Genomic DNA, 21,922 nt, shown 5'->3' on the forward strand with positions numbered 1-21,922 from the left:
AGGAGAATGGATAAATAAATCGTGGCATAGTAGCACAACAGAATACTGCACAACAGTGAAAAATAAATCAACTACTGCTACATGCAACAGCATAGCTGAACTCCTCAAACATAAAGCTAATATAAAAACCAAGTCAGAAAATGTTACTACTTATATAATCTTTAACATCAAACATAATGTATCCCAACACACACACACACACACATATATATATTTGACAGAATTATAAAGATAAGAGCAGAATGAAAAAAACTACTTAAAATAGTGATTACCTAGAGGAGGGAGGCAGGAGGATGGGAGACGGAAGGGGTCCAATGAGAGCCTTCAGTGCTATGATGCTCAGTTTTTAGGTTTGTTGGTGGTTCCGTGGGTACTCATTTTATTATTATGCTTCATAACTTACATTTATGCCTTGTGTATTTTTCCATATCTCTCAAATAGTTCTTAATGAATAAAAGACATTTGGAAAGTTGACTCAATGGGTAAGAAAGAAGTAGTCTAAGATGGTAACAAAAGTTACTAGAGTGGGTATAAATTTATTATGGGTAGTTTTTTGAAAATTCTCCAAAACTTTTCTTGCTCTACCACATATATTTTTTATTTGTGTGGAATCTTCCCCTCTCAAACAAACTCTAGCTAAATTTGTGTTAGCTAAACTTGTTCTAGGTCTGTTTTAGGTCTTTTAGGCTTGTACGAGGAACATGAGGGATTTCTAATAAATATAGCTGCTTGATGGCAATGCTTGTGATAGTTGTAAGCTTCAGATTATCTCATGCTTACTTAAAAGATTGAAATGGAGAAAAAAAGATTGAAATGGAGAAAAAAAACTGAAGTGGAAAAATGTCAAAACTATTTCTTTTATGTGACTTTTTCACTGTAAAAATGTGTCTGTCTTGCCTCTAGGAGTAAGAGACAATTTTGATTATGCAGATGTTCTCAGTCCTAATCGTTTCCATTCCTTCCCCAGCGATTATTGAAGTGCTGGCCAAATTAAATTACTGCCCAGCAGCAGATCTTAACAAACAGTGTGAAGCCTGGTATATTTCAATAATTTATGGTCCCTTGATTTGAGTTACTTTGTTTAATAGATGGATAGTTGGATGAATATTCAACACTGACACCAAAAGCCTCTGAAATCATTCTTGGGGTCTTTCCACTGAGAGCTGCCTGACAGCCTAACTCTAGTCTAGGATCATGCCTTTTGCCGACAGATCACAGACTCAATTTGAGCGTGCTGCTCCCCTGTGAGAATTGAGGAAATACCCTGGGTAAACCAAGACTGAGTTGTCCAAGGTTCTAAGCGAGAACTGAGAAAGAGGGCAATTCCAAGGACATGTCCATTAACATATTACATGTATACATAAATGTTCTTGATTCATGAATGTTGGAAACTGGCATACCATAGGAAATTTGTGACGAGATGTTGCTATCTTAGGGATGCACTTGAAACTCAAGGGAGCAGGACACTCCAAGAAAGCCCAATGGAATGGACTGGACTTTTTAATGTATGAGAAAACAACGAAGTACTTGTAGAAATCTCAGCTGGGGAGACTTAAAGAATAAAACGGCCAGGGTCAAAGTTCTTCAGCAAAACTGGGGAAGTCAGCCCAACCTACTTCTTATACCCCACTGACAAAAAGACAAGAGAGTGACAAAGAGATGGCAGAAATTATTACAGATTTTATAATTCAAAATGAGAAATTTTTAAAAAATTATACTTATAATTAACTTTTAATATAAGTTAATAAGTTGTTTGCTTTTAAGGAGGAGGCATGACCTAAAAGCCATGTAATTTGTGCAAATGTTCTGCAAACTAATTGAGTTTTTAAGAGGTTTTTAAAATGTCTCAAGATCTCAAAAATTATTGCTTAGGAAAGGTTCCTTACAAGCAGCCAAATAAAATCCTTAATTGAAAACATCTTCTATTGTTAAAAGATGTAAAAACACAGTATTTTAAAATGTCTATTTTCAAGAATGGACATGCATAAGCAAATTTTGTGTTTTGTGCACAAGTCTAAAGATACAACTTTTATTGGTATTGTGATTAAATTGTAATAAATCCATAATCCTAAGGTGGTATGAATTAAATTGTTTTAACTACTAATTTTGTGTTTCAGCATAACCCTACAGGAGAAAAAGAATGAACTTTTAAGCTCCAAAACAGTGGCAGCATCCATACAAAAAATTATATTATGGTGTAATAATTATAAAATGCCTGTATACCCACATGTGTACACACTTAGCTACACATCTGGTAACAAATTCCTCCATACTTCACTCTTAAGTGAGAAAAAAAGGTGTCACTTTGAATCTTGACTCCAAAGACCTTGGTTTCTGGGCTGATAATAAGGGAGTTTAGCTATTCCTTTATCTTTTTTTGGTAGAGAGGAAAACTCAGAGTTTTGAGGGTTTTGATTTTGATGTAAATTTTAATTCCAAATTTTAGAACTTTCATATTAAATGTTGAAGTTCAAAGGTAATAAAATATATGACATAATGAATCTAGGAACATTAACATTTCTTACTGTGGAAATTTCCTTACTTAATGTTAATAAGTAAAATTATAAAGAAAATCTATGGGTAAAAAAACGTTTTAATGAACTTTAATTTTTTTTTTTTTTTTTTTTTATAAATTTATTTATTTATTTTTGGCTGTGTTGGGTCTTTGTTGCTGTGCGAGGGCCTTCTCTAGTCGTGGCAAGCGGGGGCCACTCTTCATCGCGGTGCGCGGGCCTCTCACTGTCGCGGCCTCTCGTTGCGGAGCACGGCTCCAGACGCGCAGTCTCAGTAGTTGTGGCTCACGGGCCCAGTTGCTCCATGGCATGTGGGATCCTCCCAGACCAGGGCTCGAACCCGTGTCCCCTGCATTAGCAGGCGGATTCTCAACCACTGCGCCACCAGGGAAGCCCCCCTGAACTTTAATTTTTTAAAAGTGACCTTATGGTTCACACCTGAAGGGAAAGTATAAATCCTACAAAATATAAAATTAGGAATACAGACATGGTTTATTTTATTCCTTGCAAAGATTAGGATCTTTTCCTAAAGCTAAAGTAGCTAAAATATTTTATGGTGGTAAAAAGAGTAAAGGTAAACATATTACAGGTGAAATGTAATATAATCCATATACCCATTCTCTTATAAATTCATTCTTTTCTATTGAAGCATAATTGTCTTTCAATATTATGTTAGTTTCAAGTGTACAACACAGTGATTCAGTATTTTTATACATTATTAAAATGACCACCATGATAAGTTTAGTTACCATCTGTCCCCATAAAAAGTTATTACAATATTATTGACTATATTCCCTAAGCTGTATATTACATCTCTTTGACTTATTTATTTATAACTGGAAGTTTGTGCCTCTTAATTTCCCTCACCTATTTCACTCATCCCCCCATCCACTCCCTTCTGGCAATCACATCTTTGTTCTCTGTATCTATGAGTCTGTTTTTGTTTTATGTTTATTCGTTTGTTTTGGTTTTTACATTTCACACATAAGTGAAATCATATTGTATTTGTCTTTCTCTGTCTGATTTATTTCAATTAGCATAATACCCTCTAGGTCCATCCATGTTGTTGCAAATGACAAAGTTTCATTCTTTTTTATGGCTGTGTAATATTCCATCATATATTTATATGGTATAAAATGGATAGATATAGATATATCATCTATCAGTGGACACTTAGGTTGCTTTCATCTCTTGGCTATTGTAAATAATGCTGCAATGAGCATAGGGATGCATATATCTTTTCAAATTAGTGTTTTTGTTTTCTTTGGGAAAATACCCAGAATTGGAATTACTGGATTGTATGATAGTTCTATTTTTTTATTTTTTTGAGGAAACTCCATGCTGACTTCCATAGTGGCTGCACCTATTTACATTCCCATTAACAATGCAAGAGGGTTCTTTTTTCACATCCTCACCAATACTATTCGTTGTCCTTTAGATAATAGCCATTCTGACAGGTGTGAGGTGATATCTCATCATGGTTTTGATTTGCATTTCCCTGATGATTAGTGATGTTGAACATCTTTTCATGTTGACCATTTGTATGCCTTCTGTGGAAAAATGTCTATTCAGGTCCTCTGCCCATTTTTTTAATAAGGTTGTTTGTGTTCTTGGAGTTCAGTTGTATGAGTTCTTTGTATATTTTGGATAGTAACCTCTTTTCAGACTTATCACTTGCAATATCTTCTCCCATTCAGTAAGCTGCCTTTTTGTTTTGTTGATAGTTTCCTTCACTGTTCAAAAGCTTTTTAGTTTGATGTAGTTCCATTTGTTTATTTTTTCTTTTGTTTCCCTTGCCTGAGGGGACATATCAAAAAAAAAATTGTTAAGACCCATGTCAAAGAGCAAACTGCCTTTGTTTTCTTCTAGGATTTTTATGGTTTCAGGTCTTATATTTAGGTCTTTAGTCCATTTTGAGTTTATTTTTGTATATGGTATGGTAAAGTAGTCCAGTTTGATTCTTCATCATGTAGCTGTCCTGTTTCCCAAACACCATTTATTGAAGAGGCTGTCTTTTCCCTATTGTATATTCTTGCCTCCTTTGTCATAGGTTAGTTGACCATACAATTGTGGGTTAATTTCTGGGCTCTCTATTCTGTTCCATTGATCTATGTGTCTCTTTTTGTGCCAGTACCATACTGTTTTGATTACTGAATCTTTGTAGTATAGTTTGAAATGAAGGAGTGTGATACCTCTAGCTTTGTTCTTCTTTCTCAAGATCGTTTTGGTTATTCAGGTCTTTTGTGTTTCCACACAAATTTTAGAATTATTTGTTCTACTTTTGGGAAAAATTCCATTGGGCATTACCATAGGGATTGTATTGAATCTGTAGATTACCTTGGGTAGCATGGTCATTTTAACAATATTAAATTAGTTCTTATAAGTCCCAGATGAAAAATATAAAATACAACATTTCTTTAATCTTATTGGGTAGTTTTTTTTTTTGCATTACACGGGCCTCTCACTGTTGTGGCCTCTCCCGTTGCGGAGCACGGGCTCCGGACGCGCAGGCTCAGCGGCCATGGCTCACGGGCCCAGCCGCTCCGTGGCATGTGGGCTCTTCCCGGACTGGGGCACGAACCCATGTCCCCCGCATCGGCAGGCGGACTTGCAACCACTGCGCCACCAGGGAAGCCCTATTGGGTAGTTTTTAAACTGTGATATTTGTGATAATTTTTAATTACAATATTAATTTTATTGTATTTATTAAAATTAAATTACTTTTAAAATTCTTAATTGGCTTTTGGGGCTGTAGATGAAATACACACACACACACACACACACACACATCTATGTATAAAGACTTTTTAAAGGTAATGTTCAACAGTGAACTGCCTTAGATAAAAGATTTAAAATGACACTAGGGAATATATATTTGTATATAAAAACCACCTATAGTTAAGGGGATATTTAGACCAAATCTAATATAAAATTCTGTGTCAATATTAGGTCGTCTGTCTGATACATCCATGAGAAGTAGGATTTATATTTTAAGATAATATTCACAGAAGAGTGGAGTAGACTGTAACATTAATGACCCCAAAGATTCAGGCTCCCCACCCATATCCATGCCCTTGTGAAGATCTGCCCTACACTGACTTTGGGCTTGGTCTTGGGATTTGCTTTGGTCAAAGGGAATGTAATGCATTAATACAGGCAGAGGCTTGTTAACACGCTTGCACACTGGGTCCTGCCTTCTTGGAATGCCGCTGTAGATGCCTAATGGCGAAGCCCCATGCAGCCTCTTTGAGGAGAAGCGACCACAGGGAGTGGGTGGCCCACGGGGCCTGCTGGGCCCAGCCCCCAGTCGACTGATCAGCTGAGTGCAGCCACCAAGGGAACCCAGCAGGAGAGCCAGTGTCCAAGCCATAAAATGGTGAGAAATAAGAAGTTGTTATTTTAGGCCACCAAGTTTGGGGGTGGTGCCATACCAAGGGCTGTTTAAAATCTAATTCCAAATTAGCTGGTTTGAAAGAAGGGGAAACTACATCACAGTTATCATACATTCTCCACGTTAGAACCACTTGTATTCTTGTCTGATTGAAAAATACATGGACTCTTTGCAAAGCCCGAAATGAAATGGTAAAATAATGTATGGTGAATAGTTTAGGACATAAATAAGATTTTTTTTTAAAAAATTAAAGTTTATAAACCTTTAATAATATTATGGTAAAACAATGTATTACACTGTATACTCAAGTTAGTTAGAAAATATTTTTAAAGAGGGACCTGGAATTTTCCAGGAGGTAAGGATGCTTTTGGAAATGTTGAGAGGACCTGGAAGTCAGTTTAAAAAGAGTCCACACTGGTTAAAAATGTGAAAGGTTTTGCTTCAAAAAGGAAATAAAAATTATGCTTAATTTAATAAAAGACTGTAAAAAGCCATGAGTCCATAATGATACTCAAAAGAAAAGAATTAGAACTTATTTTCCCTTCAAATACTTAGTACTTTATTCAAGTAAATTTTATTCAGAGAAGGAAAAATATTGTGTTGAAGTTTACATGTAGGGCTCTTTACAGGATGGGTTAAACATACAAAAGATAAGAGAATCTTAGTGGCATGAGAAAGACAAGACTCTCTTCCCGTGAAATATAAATAGGCTCATAAATCTTCCTGCCACCTCCTCAGCACCCACCCACTTACCGGACATTCATCTACTAAATTACTACCAAACATTAAGGAAGTGGGGCAAGGCATTCCTTTCATAGGTATGGGAGGACCTCCCACCTGACCCTGGGGCTTTAGATTGTGGAAGAGGATTTAAAATTCTGAAGCCAAGTGGATTTTGCCTTTTAAATAGACTTTAACTTGTGGGAATATTTTAAATTTAAATTTAACTACTGGATGGAGGTTTTACCAGCTGTTTTGAGGTTGATTGCTTTTTGCGATTACTAAAGATGCTGGATAAAGGCCAAGGATTCACATACTGAGCCTTCCTTTACCTTGTACCTGGAAGGTGAGGGCTGCAAGAATTGTCAACCCAAACCCACATAATGCACTCCTGTTGAGCCTGTTTGCTCTGACCATTCCCAGGGGATGAAATCAGAAAGCAGTTCATTTACCACGCTTGTTTAAAAAATTTAAGTTTTTTGCTCTTTTCAAAGTTGTACATGATTTGAAGAGTTAACTAGTTTCAACAAGACTTCCCGTTCCCTCAAGGCAGCCACTTTCAATTTTTAGCTCATTCTTTGGTATTTACCTCCACCTGTCTAGATAACATGTTCATATTTCTACTTCTTGATATTTTGGTTAGCCATCATCTATTGAGTTCCCAATCGGAAGGTAAGGATTTAGCACACTCCTCTGCACTTCCACCGCACATGTACACTCTTAGTCCTTTAATCCTGAGCAAAATGACATATTTTGCTCAACCTGCCCAATCAGCAGGATGTCATTGATGTAATAGATTAATGTGAAGTTCTGAAGGATGTCCAGAAGGTCCAGATCTCTCCAGACTATTTTATGACAGAGGGCAGGAATGTTAACATAGCCTTGGGCTAAACTGTAAATGTACACTTCTGTTTCATGGGAATGCCAACTGTTTCTGATCTTTTCTTATGATTGGAACAGAAAAGAATGCATTCACTAAATCAATGATGTGTACCAAATACCTGGGGCTGTATTAGTCTACCCTAGCAAATATGCCACATCTGAGCATAGCAGCTGCCATCAGGGCTACCAATTGGTTGAGCTGGCAAGAAGGGTGCTTGTTAAGCAAGGATTGCTTAGGGGAGAACTTGAGACCATAAGGTAGCAGCTGGCAACTGCTAGAAGATATTATTTTGAAAACATGTGGTGTCCTTGAGTTTGCTACAGTTCAGAAAATTCAAGTTCTCTGTGATGCAGGAACATGTCTGAAACCACATCCACAATGGCCACCCGGCTCCATTTTGGTTGCTTGAATACTAGTTACTTCATTTTGCTTTTTAAATGATCTTAAATATGTCATCAGGAGCTTTATAAGTCTCTCTTAAAATGAGCATTTGGGATGGATATTGATTCTAAAATAGGTAGATTAAGGAGCAGTTTTCTGGGTTTAGAATTCCTGGCTTGGCAAGGGTAGAGGTCATCAATGCCCTGCAGATTTTTTAGGATAAATATCATTCTAGGTGATTGATAAATGGGTAGGTTAAGGAGCAGTTTTCTGGGTTTAGAATTCCTGGCTTCGCAAGGGTAGAGGTCATCAATGCCCTGCAGATTTTTTTAGGATAAATATCATTATAGGTGATTGCTTAAAGTCTTGTGTATTTAAATACCATTCGGTGACTCTCAAATTATATCTCCTGATCTCAATTCTCTACTGACCTCCAAACTTGAAATCTATTGGCTCAGTATCTCTATTTGCATGTGAAATATGCGTCTCAATCTTTCCGTCTCAGAACAATGGCCCCTCCCACCAAACCCATCATTACCTCAATGTTCTCCATTTTAACAAGGACAAACCACTATCCAACTGCTTTGGTTAAAAAAAAAAAATCCTTGTCTTTTTTTGTCTCTTTTTTCCCCATCAGCAGATCCTGTTGGCCTTACTTCAGAATATATCCTGAATCCTACCCGTTCTCAACATTTCCACTGCTACCACCTTATTCCAGGCCACCCTAATTTATTCCCTGGGCTGCTGGAATAGCCTCCTAGGGGATCTTACAGCTTGCACTTTTGAAGGTCAACAGTCTACCACCACAAGCAGCCGCTTTACAAATTACGCCACTCCCCAGCTCAAAACCATCAAATGACTCCCATCTCCTTACCCTGTTTAATCAGAGCCCCAACCATGTAACTAATCTCATTTCCCACAATCATCACACCTAGACTCACTGTGGTCTAAGTACCCTGGCTCCTTGCTTCCTCCCAGAACACCAAACACGTGAACCTTGAGGACTTTGGTAGCTTTTGCTCTTCTCCCTGTCTGGACCGTTCTTCCTGATTCCTGCAAGGCTGGCTGCACTTTCATTCAGCTCTCTACTCAAATATCAAGACTACGTACCTAAAAGAGCATACTCCTTATTTCCTCTCCCTGTCACTCATGTCAAGCCCCTATAGAGCAGGGAATGCCTGGCACACACTAGGCACCTCAAAACAAGCTTGGTTAAATGAATTTGGACTGAACTTATTGTGCTTCACTGCCACCCTTGCTTTGTGAGGTCACCTCACCGAGGTAGGCATACAACAGACGGAAGCAGAAACCAGGTGAGGCCTGCCTCGCCGTTTTTGAGCCCGTTAGTAAGGGCTCGTACAGGAACCCCTTGCAGCTCCCCCAGCCAGAGCTGGGCCCTAAGAATGCTCTTTCGTTTCCTTGTCCGGTGGGGAAGGGGAAGGGGTAAACGCGAGAAAATGAGGCGTGGAGGGGCTGAGGAGGGAGCCTCAGCTCCGCAGCATTCGGTTGAGAGCTGACTGTCATCTATGGCGGTGCTTCTTTTTACTGGATGGCCTGGGGGCTGAGGCTGCGATTCGGTACAGAAAGCTCAAGCGCAGAGAAGGAGGCAGGGCGGTCAGCCATTTTCCGAAACTAACTCCCGGGTAACCCCGCCTAGTGTGTACTCATGGAACGGGGGCGGGACCTATTGTGACGGCCTCGCTCCGGAAACCCCACCCCCGCTGACGTCCCACCTTCGAGGATTCACAAAACGCAGAGCAAGACTTAACAGTCGGCAGCGAAAGCGCGCACTCGAGCGCCAATGAGAGCGGAAGGAGGGGAAACGCGCCTGAGGAACACTCTGTATGCCCAACAATGATTGGCTGGAGCCTTCCTCTCTTCTTTTTGGTAGTGGCTGGACTGCCTTTCCCCCCAACCAGGTGGGTTTTTTTTGTCTAGGTACTTCTGACTGGCTCCTCCTGGGCTGCGGGGGGCAGGGTTGGGGATTGTTCATCACGGATTGGTGGATTTGAGCACCTGGCGGTAACTTCCCGAGCAAGAAGCCCGTCCCATCTCTCTGTCCCGTCTCCCGACCCGTACGCTATCCCCTCAACTGTCGCGCACGGGTGGTTAAAAAAAAAAAAAAAAAAAAAAAAGGATGTGAGGCTCGAGCCCGCCAGCCAGGCCTCTAGCTTCTAGCGCGCGCCCTCCGCGAGGACCCGCGCGAGCTGCCCGTGACGTTGCCTGCGCTGTTTGAAACTGCAGAACCCGTTACCAGCTTGGGGCAACTACCGTTCCGGCTGGTTCCGGAGCTCGTGCCTGCCAGGAGGGCTAGTGGCGGTCGCGGGGTGGCTCTAGCCTTTCGCGTCTCTGCAGCCTGGAGACTAGAACCGGCACTTTCGTAGGACGCCACCTCCAATCGCAGCGCTGGCGCGGGCGGAGGCTAAAACACAAGGGTCCTGAGACTGAGGAAAACGCGCCAAGTTCCCGTCGGCGGTGTAGTGGGGAAGACCCCAGCGGTTCGGGCGCCGGGCGAGCGGAGCCGCTTCTGGCGCTCCTTGCCGTCCCGGGGCGGGGACGGGGGCGGGCGTGTTCGGGCGCCTCTTTGGGGATGTAGTCGGTGCCGGCGCCAGGCAGGACCGAGCCGCAGCCCGGGTTCCCGCTCTTGAGAGCGAATGGTCACTCCCCTGCGGGGAGGGCGATCCGGCCAGCGTTTCCGTGGGTCGCGGGCCCCCGCAGGCTCGGGGCAGGGGCTCACCTGTCGCACCCGCCCTCAGCCCGGTTAGACTCGTCGGCGTCACCGCCGCGGACCTCGCTCTGGGCCATGACCAGGTAAGGAGGGCCCGTGGAGGAGGGGCCGGTGCCTGGACGCCGCGGCAAGTTCGGCAGGAGTCCGAGGGGGCCGCGGGGAGGACCCCGGCTCCCTCGGTGCTGCGCCCCCGCCCAGCTGCCAGCCAAGCCGTCCGCGCAGCGGGCGGCGCCCCCTCCCGCCGCCGCTGGGGACTCAAGGCAGGTGCGGGCTGGGAGTAAATAGGCCAACTCCGCGAGCTGTGGTTCTGCTTAAAGACGCCGCCCGCCGGGCCGGTGCCGCGTTTGACGGGCACGGACATCATCACCGTCCCGTCATCTTCTCACTTTCTTTTCCGTTCCTAGAGTTTGCGGGATAGGGAGAAGAAATGTTTGCCCTCACGTTGTTCTGTGTCGGTGATTGCTAAATTTTACCGAGCAGTTTAACTTACTTTTTCTACAAATATTTAGAACGGAACGTGTCTTAAACCTTTGTCGAGGATGTTATTCTTGTTTTACATTTTTCGTGAAAAGTTGGGATTGAGTCGTCCCATCTTACAGAGGAAAAAACTTGAAACTAATGAGACTTAGTGTTCACACTGTCATTTGTCAAGAACATTTAATGTTCTGTTGTTTTTTCTGCGAAACTTGATTTAGAGTTAGGGGAGAAACATTTTTGATGTAACAACCCCCAGTGATACGGACAGCCAGGAGCAAGAAATGGTATAGCAGAAGATACGGCACCTGGTAAAATGTTATATTCTAGGTAATGTTAATGTTTAATCATTGCTTTGAGGAGCCTGGAGGGGTGGTTTATTGATTAGGATTGATAATGTTATTTCAGGTGCTTGGTCATTGTTTTTTTTTAATATTTATTTAAGTCCGGTTACTCTGTTAGAGAATCCAGTTTCCATCATTTATTAGAATTGGCTCCCAAGAAAAAACGTTTTACAAAAATCGCTAGTGCTTAGAGATCCCTGACACTTCAGTGCAGGCTGGTTTATCATTCGTGATAGCATTTCATCAGTAGCATTAGTAGCCAGGAGAGTAAATTGAGTTGGAGGGGGGATGGGGAAATTGGTCGGCTTTCCAGTTATTCCTGAGTTGTCTCAAAAAGGTGGTTTTACTGCCGAGTTCAGTGTTGTGAATTCCCAGTTCAGAGGCAGCCGAGTTTTCGCTTATGCTTAAGGATGAAATTTAGTTCGTCCTGTTAGTCTCTACCTATATTATATTTTAAAGTCATTGCTGAGTTTTTGGACTCTTAGGTGATTTTCTGGTAATACTCGGGTCAGATAGTAGTGTCTTCCTAATGAAAAATAGGACTAAAATGTAAAATAACTACCACAAATAGAGCCATTTTTTTTTAGTCCAAAAGTTTTATTTTAAAACAGGGAATAAAGTTTGCACAAGGCAAACTTCTTTCCTACTTAAAGCAGTATCTTAAAAAATTCTGTAGTTAAAAGAAGTTTGGAAAGTCAGTATATTTTGGTTTCTAGTGCATAAGAATTTGATATACACAAAGTGCAGCAATTTTTTACACCATTATCCCAACTTTGCATATGGTTTATTACTTTTCACACAAGTTTTTAGGTGTAAACTTAACACTAGATCTAGGCCTTTCCTTGTATGCAGATTATACTTTAAATAGACTTTATTTTGTATAACTAGAAAAGACCTTGGAAGGAGAACTCAGCCACTTCTAGCACTCCTTTGATTTCCCATTCATCCCTCTGTTTCCCACCTTGTACTTCAGAATTAGAGATGATAGTTGCTCAGTGTTTCCTGAATGAACTAATAGATAATAAAGTTTTTACCCCTTGATGATACTACTTTACCATTACTACTACTACTACCAGTACAATGGGGTCTACTACTAAAGTGGGGTATTTTGTGATGTGACCCTTAATCTAATAGCAAGCTAGTAAAAGTTCAGTATCTTTTTTTTGTTGTTTGAGAAAGTTAAGGACAAATGGCAGCTCCTTCCTATAAGCAATAAAACACTGACTGCCTGTTACTGGCAGGCATTAGATTTTCAAATACAAAGTTCTAATTAATACCATTCCTTGGTAAATTTGTTTTCAGAAATGATGATTCTGTTGCCTACAGCCAATAACTGAAAACTAATAACCTTTTCTCTGATTAACAGATATGATTGGTGATTACAGGGTCCCTGTATAAATTAATTCTCGTCAACTCCTTGGGATTTGAAGAGAAAATGCCCAGTGACATACCTAGTGAAAGTAATGGGCTTTCAAGAGGTAGTCCATCAAAAAAACCCAGACTTTCCTTGAAGTTTTTTCAGAAAAAGGAAACCAAGAGAGCCTTGGATTTCACAGATTCTCAAGAAAATGAAGAAAAAACTTCTGAATATAGAGGATCTGAAATGTATGTTATTTTCAGTATATTTCTGTACTTTTTAAAATTCCACATCAGTGAAAAAGCAGTGAACTTAGATTGATATCTGCAGTCATTCTGACCTGATAGTCCATAGAGGGAGATAAAAAAGCACACATTAGTGAGACAAGTCTAGCAGTGTGTAATAGTAGAAACAGGATAAAACTGGTGGTTCCCCACAGGGATCACATCACAGTTCACATTATAACTCATTTAAATTGTGCTCAGCCGATTAGGCTAACTTCGAGAAATACTAATTGACTAAAATTATTTTTCAATTTAAATTTGATTTTAGTGCAACACACTTTATGTAAGGGTAAAGAAATTCATGGGGGACAGTAACCTGGCATAAACTTCGTCTTTGTAGTCATACCTAGTATATGAATTCTCAAACCTGTTGGTGTACAATTGCAAATTATATTTAAAATAAACTTAAAAATAAGAAATGCTTTTGATACAAATAAATCCTTCAGTGACTGAAAAGAAATCAGAACAAAATGGAATGCTTTACTCCACCAATAGTTGCTCTAGTTGGAGTCTACACTTGCTCCGTATTCAGCACATAGGCACTCTGCTATATGACTAATGTAGATTTGCTCCCCTGTATAATTTCCTAATATTTACCAATAATCAGTTTAGGAGATTGTGTGTGAACCTTTTGCTTACCAGCATTCGTGCCTATAAACACTTTGAGGTATTAGAGTTATAGCTAGCAGCTGTAAAATAAATAAAAATGCTGTGAGGACTGTTTGTTAAACTGAGGTAAAAGAGTTATAAACTTGAACAATTCATTTTTAAGTGAGGAACAGCTGTATAAGTATCTTCATAGACTCTGTTTCCTTTTAATCTTTTGTAAACAGAATCTGACTTAGATAGTGCAGCCTCTCCCAAATATTGTCATATTCAGGTTATTTCCAGGTTTCTATTCAGAGTTAAACTACTTGATTAAAATGTCCTGTTGGCTTAACAAATCATAGTACCAATTCTGCAATTTTCTGCTCTGTAGAATGGGATTAACAGTCGTTTAATGGAATTGTTTTGAAGCTTGTTGAGTGTAATATTTTTAAAGTGCTTGTAAAACTTTTATTCTGGGTGTGTAGCAATTTTTGCACCTGTACAGATTAATTGTCTTAAAATGCCATCTGAATAAAATCCATATACTTTTCGGGTCATACAACTTTTGGGAAAAGACTAAACCTAGGGAAGTAATATTTCCACTTTAATTCTACTTCCTTATCCCTTTCTCTTCTTTGTACTTAATAGTGATCAAGTTGTTCCTGCAGCACAGTCCTCACCTGTCAACTGTGAGAAGAGAGAAAACCTGTTACCGTTTGTGGGACTGAATAATCTCGGCAATACTTGTTATCTTAATAGTATACTTCAGGTAAGTTGACAATTTTGCTATATAATAAAACTTTAGCAGGCAAAGAATGATGTTAACACTTAATATTTTCTGAGAGTTCAGGTTATTGGAGGATTTCAGTTGTCCATAATACTGTCTTTGTCTTTGTAAGTAAACCAGAATGGGGTAAAATAATCATGATTCTAAATTGCACGTTACAAATTTCCGTTGAGGTAAGAGAAAATGATATATTAAATAAAATTGGGATAGCAAAATTGAGTAGATGTTGATTAAATTGAAGATAGCAAACTTAGTTTTTCTGTCCGATTCCTGATTCTATGGTGATATGTGTTGTAACCCTTGTAACTATATCTGTTTCGTGTTGTACTCTTGTATCTGGTCAGGCTCAGTGCTTTGTTGCACTGAGGGAAGACAGCAGGCTACTATGATGAAATAGAGAACAATTTTTGACACACATCTTAATCTCAGAATTTTAAGTAATGCACATATGAACATACTCTACAGAAAGCATGATAGTGTTTTAATGATTTTAGGTATATTGTTTGTTCAGTAAATACTCAAGACAATCTCACTTTATAGGTATTATATTTTTGTCCTGGTTTTAAATCTGGAGTGAAGCACTTATTTAATATTATTTCAAGGAAGAAAGAAGCCCTAAAAGATGAAGCCAGTCAAAAAGATAAGGTAAAAAATAAAATTAATGGAAATTCACTTGCTTAGAAATGAAAAAGTAATAAATACAGAGAGGATTTGGGAGGAGAAATGACAAAGATTATTTCTCTTAACAAATTACATCTGAGAATTAAATTTCTCATTGGCAATTATTTTTCATTCTTGTGGGGTAAGGTGCTAACTTGATTATTTCATCCTTGTGGGGTAAGTAGCTAACTTGATTACCCCCTTTTATAGTGTTTTCTCCAGTCCTCTAATTTACTGTTTACCAGTAAACATTGTCACACACACCACTGTCACAACATATCATATCTTTTTTTTTTTTGCGGTATGTGGGCCTCTCACTGTTGTGGCCTCTCCTGTTGTGGAGCACAGGCTCCGGACGCGCAGGCTCAACGGCCATGGCTCACAGGCCCAGCCGCTCCGCGGCATGTGGGATCTTCCCGGACCAGGGCACGAACCCATGTCCCCTGCATTGGCAGGCGGATTCTCAACCCATATCGTACCCTTTTACCCTGTTATTTATCTGCTGTTTTTAAGTTGACTCACTTTTACTACTTAAATAAATTTAAAGAAACCTTTGACTTACATAATTAGAAAACCATTATAACCCACATAATAGAAAGTAACCAAAAATATGCTTAAAATTTTTTTAACTTTATTTTGTATACCTCCAGAAAATTAGTGTTACGAAATTAGATTTAGAAAAGCTAGTGTTGTCTAGTGAGAAAAAGAAGGGGGAAGGTACTTAATTTGTTCAAAAATTAAAATGTTTGTGTGTTTCTTGACAGGGAAATTGCAAAGAAGATTCTTCAGTAAGTTATGAACTAATATGCAGCTTACATTCCTTGATCATTTCAGTCGAACAGCTTCAGGCTAGTTTTCTCTTACATCCAGAGAAATATACTGATGAACTTGCTACTCAGCCAAGGCGACTACTTAACACACTCAGGTATAGTGTATTATATAATTTTAGGATTCCAGTTTAGCTCATTCTCTCTTTGGAGGAGAGTGACATGTGAACAAATGGGGGGAATAAAGGGCAAGGAAAACAGACACTACAGATCTACAGTCCTTAATATCCCAGAGGCTCCAAAGACTGGAAATTTTTTCTTACAATTGGTACTAAATTCATTAAATGTGAATTTGTGTGAGGCTGTTTATAGTCTTTATTCATATTTTATAGTCTTTATTCATATTTATCTGTAATGTGAATATTCATACTCTTTTCTGTAGTAGTAGTAATGTGTGTAATTATGGGATACTGCCCCTATTATGTTGGTGATACATATTTTAACTATGTGCCAGATTCTTTTTTAATCTGAAAATTTCTGTATTACCAAACACATTTGGTCTAAGGATTTCAGATAGGGATTATAGGTCTATATTCAAAATACGTTATATAAAAGAACTGTAAATTCCAAGTTTTCTATTTTTGTTGTATGTACTTAGAAGAGAAATATTAGTTAACTGGATTAGATTTCTTTGTAGTATTATCTTTAAAAATGAAACTTTATCCTATATACAGAATAGCCGTATCCAAAATACTACAGGGTTTAAGTCTTTAAAAAATTATTTAATAGTTTAGGTTAGGAATAGACCTAGATGTAATACATTGCCATACATTTGTTAAAGAGGCAGTGTAGCGTGGTGTCCAGGAGCAGGTTTGAATCCTGACTTTTGCATCTCTGTGACCTTGAGCAAGTTATCTGTAAATAGTGGTGATATGGTACTTACCTCACAGGGTTATTGTGAAAATTATACAGATAATATAAAAAGCATTTTGAGGGAATTCCCTGGTAGTCCAGTGGTTAAGACTCTGTGCTTTCACTGCTGAGGGCTGGGCTTCAATCCCTGGTCCGAGAAGTAAGATCCCACATGCCATGTGGCAAGGCCAAAAAAAAAAAATTATATATATATGGCATTTTGAATAAAGTATGGTACACAGTAAATACTGTATACACATTAGCTATTAACAATATTTAGAAGATCAAAGTATTTGTGATAATGAAAATCAGGTTAAGTTTGTTTTTAGTTACACATTTAGGAGTTTCAAATTAGTAGCTGAATTAAATGTTTTTGGATTTTTAAATAATTTATGATATCCCCATAAATGAATTCATTTCTGTATGGAAAGGTGGTTTTTGGTATTATATCTTCAAAACTGGAATAGATGAAATGGAAATTTTTATTTATAGGGAACTCAACCCTATGTATGAAGGATATCTACAGCATGATGCACAGGAAGTATTACAGTGTATTTTGGGACACATTCAAGAAACATGCCAACTCCTAAAAAAAGAAGTAAAAAATGTGGCAGAGTTATCTACTAAGGTAGAAGAAAAACATCAGAAAGAGGAAATGAGTGGTAATAACAGCATGGAGATGGACAGTATGAGGCATTCTGAAGACTATAAAGAAAAACTGCCAAAAGTACATGGGAAAAGAAAAAGTGACACTGAATTTGGTAACATGAAGAAAAAAGTTAAAGTCTCTAAGGAACACCAGTCTTTGAAAGAAAACCAGAGACAAACCAGATCAAAAAGAAAAGCTACAGTTGATTCATCAGATATTCTTGCTAAAATAATCCCCAAGTACATTTCTGAAAATGAGAGTGCAAGACCCTCACAAAAGAAATCAAGAGTTAAAATAAACTGGTTAAAGTCTCCAGCTAAGCAACCCAGCATTATTTCTAAATTCTGTAGTCTGGGTAAAATAACAACAAACCAAGAATCCAAAGGACAGTCTAAAGAAAATGAATATGGTCTTGAAGAGGACATGGGGAAGTATGAGAATGATAATACAGCTAATCGTTGTGGACTTGAATCTCCAGGGAATAATGTTATGCCTGTTAATGAAGTTAAGCCCATAAACAAAGGTCAGTATAATTTATTCTTGGACATTGATAGGTAGGATTAACAGCTGCCGGAATTTTCTCTTCTTAGATCCATATACAGTATGATACCTGGCTAAAGTTTTAAGAGAAATTTAACACAATGTGAACTGGCATTTCAAGCACTACACTTAACATGTATTTTGTGTGTGTGTATAAATCTCACTAATTTTAAGGTAATAGTAATTTATGTTTATAAACTAGGAGAGTTCATCTTAATGGCAAGAGAATATTTTACCCCTTTATATATGCAGTATTTGACATAAACTCATGAAAGAAATTGCATTTGCTAAGTAGTTATACCATACTGGATTTCTGCTTAGGTTCACACAGATCTCAGGGAAAATTTGTAGAACTTACATGACTAAATTTCATCCTTTGGGGTATCTTTAGGAAGGGAGTTAAGAAGACACACATGTGTTGAAACTGTCTTTTTTTAGAGATAACAGTAATTAATTTCAAAATTATCTTTACAGGGAGTTTATATTTCATGAATAAGTCACCTCTTAATGCTAATAAGCAAGTTTGAGATATGAAAATCAGCCTTTTAGCCATGATATACTTTAAATGGAATAATGGTTATTTGGGCTGTACTGAAGAATTCATCTGTATAGATTTGTGTTTTCCTTTTTTTGTTTTAGGTGCAGAGCAAATTGGTTTTGAGCTAGTGGAGAAATTATTTCAAGGTCAGCTGGTATTAAGGACTCGTTGCTTAGAATGTGAAAGTTTAACAGAAAGAAGAGAAGATTTTCAAGACATCAGTGTACCAGTGCAAGAAGATGAGCTTTCCAAAGTAGAGGAGAGTTCTGAAAGTAAGCAAAATTGGAGGCTTGCATGGACTATGGAATAATTAGAGTTTTCCTCAACAAAACACTGTCTAATAAGTGGCTTATATAATTATTGAGAAAAAACTCTTTTAGTGTCTTTGGTATAATAACATCTTTCTGCCTATATAGCTACACTTGTCAATAGTTATTAGCATTTGGAAAATTCTGGCATCTTTTTTTTTTTTCTTTTTTTTTCGGTACGCGGGCCTCTCACTGTTGTGGCCTCTCCCTTCGTGGAGCACAGGCTCCGGACACGCAGGCTCAGCGGCCGTGGCTCACGGGCCCAGCTGCTCCACAGCATGTGGATCCTCCCGGACCGGGGCATGAACCCTTGTCCCCTGCATTGGCAGGCGGACTCTCAACCACTGTGCCACCAGGGAAGCCCTGGCATCTTTATTTTGATGTGTAGAGTATGTTATAATGGGAAAATGAAATGCTTTACTAAGTTAATTTTTGGGTACCTGAATCTCAGAGCTACTGAGGATATTTTTGTTAACACCGTATTTGAGCCAGTGTTTTTTTTTGTATAAACCACAAAAAGTAGTAATGCCATGGGAAATGATCATGAGACTGGTTTACTTGTTCAGATAATGTAAATTGACTATTAAATATAAAGTCTTTCTCCCATGGAGTCAGAGGGTAGGGCTTACATTGATTTTGCTGTCCCTGACCTCAGTATTTTTTGGCTGACCAGATATAAATATTTAGAGGTATGTGCACTGTCGAAGATGAACTTACAAGTTTGTGAAACTAAAAAAGAAATCTCTTTAGTTATTATTTGGGGAGGATTAGTCAATTAAAATTGTATGCTAATTCTGAACATAAAAATTTGTGGCTTAAGTTTTTAATTTCTGAGAGATTTTTCATTTGTGAGTGACAGGATTCTCTTGCGTAGTTTCTCCAGAGCCAAAAACAGAAATGAAGACCCTGAGATGGGCAATTTCACAGTTTGCTTCAGTGGAGAGGATTGTAGGAGAAGATAAATATTTCTGTGAAAATTGCCATCATTATACTGAAGCTGAACGAAGTCTTTTGTTTGACAAAATGCCTGAAGTTATAACTATTCATTTGAAGTGCTTTGCTGCTAGTGGCTTGGAGTGAGTATTCTAAAATTTTGTTCAAAATGCTATGATAGTAAGGAAACAGTACAATAGTGTAATAGAAACTACTGAAATGAAGTAATTTACAAATATTACCTTAGAAAAGTTTATTGTTTTATTAAGTTTCCCTGTAAAAACGCATCAGTTTAAATCCTTCTGTATGAATGCGTATGATTTGTTCAAACATTTTTCATTTTCATTCTTTATTTGATTATTTTAATTAATTGATTAAAGCAGGGAACAAATTTCGTACATACATCAACATTTTTTTGAGGGGAGCAAAAAAGCAAAATTATTTTACTTTTAAGTAAGCCAGGAAATAAAACTAGTCTGAACAATTTGAGAGATTCTTCTTTAGTTGAAAATTTAAATATCTGAAAGCAGTAATAAATATAAAAATGCCAGTTACATTTTAGATAGTCTGTCTTTTTCTGACATGTATACATGTCATTGTAGATTTTATTCCTTTCTATATTAATGAATTGTTTGAAATTACCATGAGAGCTTACCAGTAGCTCTCCACACATTTTCTCATGCCAGAAGATGACATGGTCCTTTCTTTCAGTGGCTTTTTCCTTTGCTACAGTACAATTTTATTTTTTGTCCCCAAATCTTGGTTGTAGAGACAGACTTCACATTAAAATGACTTACTAAGTATAAAGGAAAAGGATTTTGAAGATCAGTGTTTTCTTTTACTGCCATTTATTTTCTTATTGCACAAAATTAGGAAAATAAAGAAAATTAAGGGGGGAAGTGCCATATATCCTTCACAGAAGCACCTGAATATTAGTACTTATTTCAGTATTCTTTCTGTAAGTATTATACAAAATTGGGGTCTTGTTTTTTACTTTGTGTTTTATTCATATGAGCAGTAAATATTAAGGGTTCATTCAGACTTACTTGGTTTCACACTGGGTGTAAAACTGAATATATATGAAGTGGAATCCCAGAAAACCTTTTTTTTCCCCCCTTCCAAAGGTTTGATGGTTATGGTGGTGGACTTTCCAAGATCAACACTCCTTTACTGACACCTCTTAAACTGTCACTAGAAGAATGGAGTACAAAGCCAACCAACGACAGCTATGGATTATTTGCAGTTGTGATGCATAGTGGCATTACAATTAGTAGCGGGCATTATACTGCTTCTGTTAAAGTCACTGACCTTAACAGTTTAGAACTAGATAAGGAAAATTTTGTGATCAACCAAATGTGTGAAGTAGGTAAGCCAGAACCATTGAATGAGGAGGAAGCAAGGGGTGTGGTCGAAAACTGTGACGATGAAGAAGTGTCGATTGGAGTCAGTGGAAATACCCAGCCAAGTAAAGTTTTGAACAAAAAAAAAGTAGAAGCTATTGGACTTCTCGGAGGACAAAAGACTAAAGCAGATTATGAGTTATACAACAAAGCATCTAATCCTGATAAAGTTGCCAGTACAGCATTTGCTGAAAATAGAAATTCTGAGACTAACAATACTAATGGGACCCATGAATCTGATAGAAACAAGGAATCCAATGACCAAACAGGCATTAACATGAGTGATTTTGAAAACAAAATTTCATATGTAGTGCAAAGCTTAAAGGAGTATGAGGGGAAGTGGTTGCTTTTTGATGATTCTGAAGTGAAAGTTACTGAAGAGAAGGACTTTTTGAATTCTCTTTCCCCTTCTACATCTCCTACATCTACTCCTTACTTGCTATTTTATAAGAAATTATAGAGTGAGGGTATTTTCCTTGTGTGTATATTAAACAGACCTGGACAAACATTGGTAAATTGATTACATCAAAAAGTCTTTATCTTTTGAAGCTATTGGATATTATTGGTCTCTCTAGGTTTTTATATAAATAGTGAAATCTGAGTTATTGAAAACCATGTTAATTTTTAGAATTCATTTTCCTTAGTGGAGACTAGTGATTGATGCATTAGCTTCTGGGAACAAACTTGTATAGGTTCTTAACTGAATTACTCAAAATGGAAGCATTTAAACACTTTGAATTTACACCTATCTTTTGTGTTTGCTTT

At 38.2% G+C, this 21,922-nt stretch overlaps 1 protein-coding gene across 1 annotated transcript; it reads left to right on the forward strand.

Annotated features, from left to right (window-relative positions):
• Window positions 1-12,869: 12,869 nt before the first annotated feature.
• On the forward strand, window positions 12,870-21,617 carry USP1 (ubiquitin specific peptidase 1; the record flags this gene model as incomplete). Its single annotated transcript, XM_079698726.1, has 8 exons — window positions 12,870-13,039; window positions 14,312-14,432; window positions 14,991-15,095; window positions 15,875-16,035; window positions 17,282-17,961; window positions 18,618-18,788; window positions 19,699-19,900; window positions 20,882-21,617. The coding sequence occupies 8 exons, from the start codon at window positions 12,870-12,872 to the stop codon at window positions 21,615-21,617; spliced, it is 2,346 nt and encodes a 781-aa protein (XP_079554852.1).
• Between the last annotated feature and the right edge of the window lie 305 nt (window positions 21,618-21,922).

This window comes from Hyperoodon ampullatus (assembly GCF_949752795.1).
Source record: "Hyperoodon ampullatus genome assembly, chromosome: 2".
Classification (NCBI taxonomy): Eukaryota; Metazoa; Chordata; class Mammalia; order Artiodactyla; family Ziphiidae; genus Hyperoodon; species Hyperoodon ampullatus.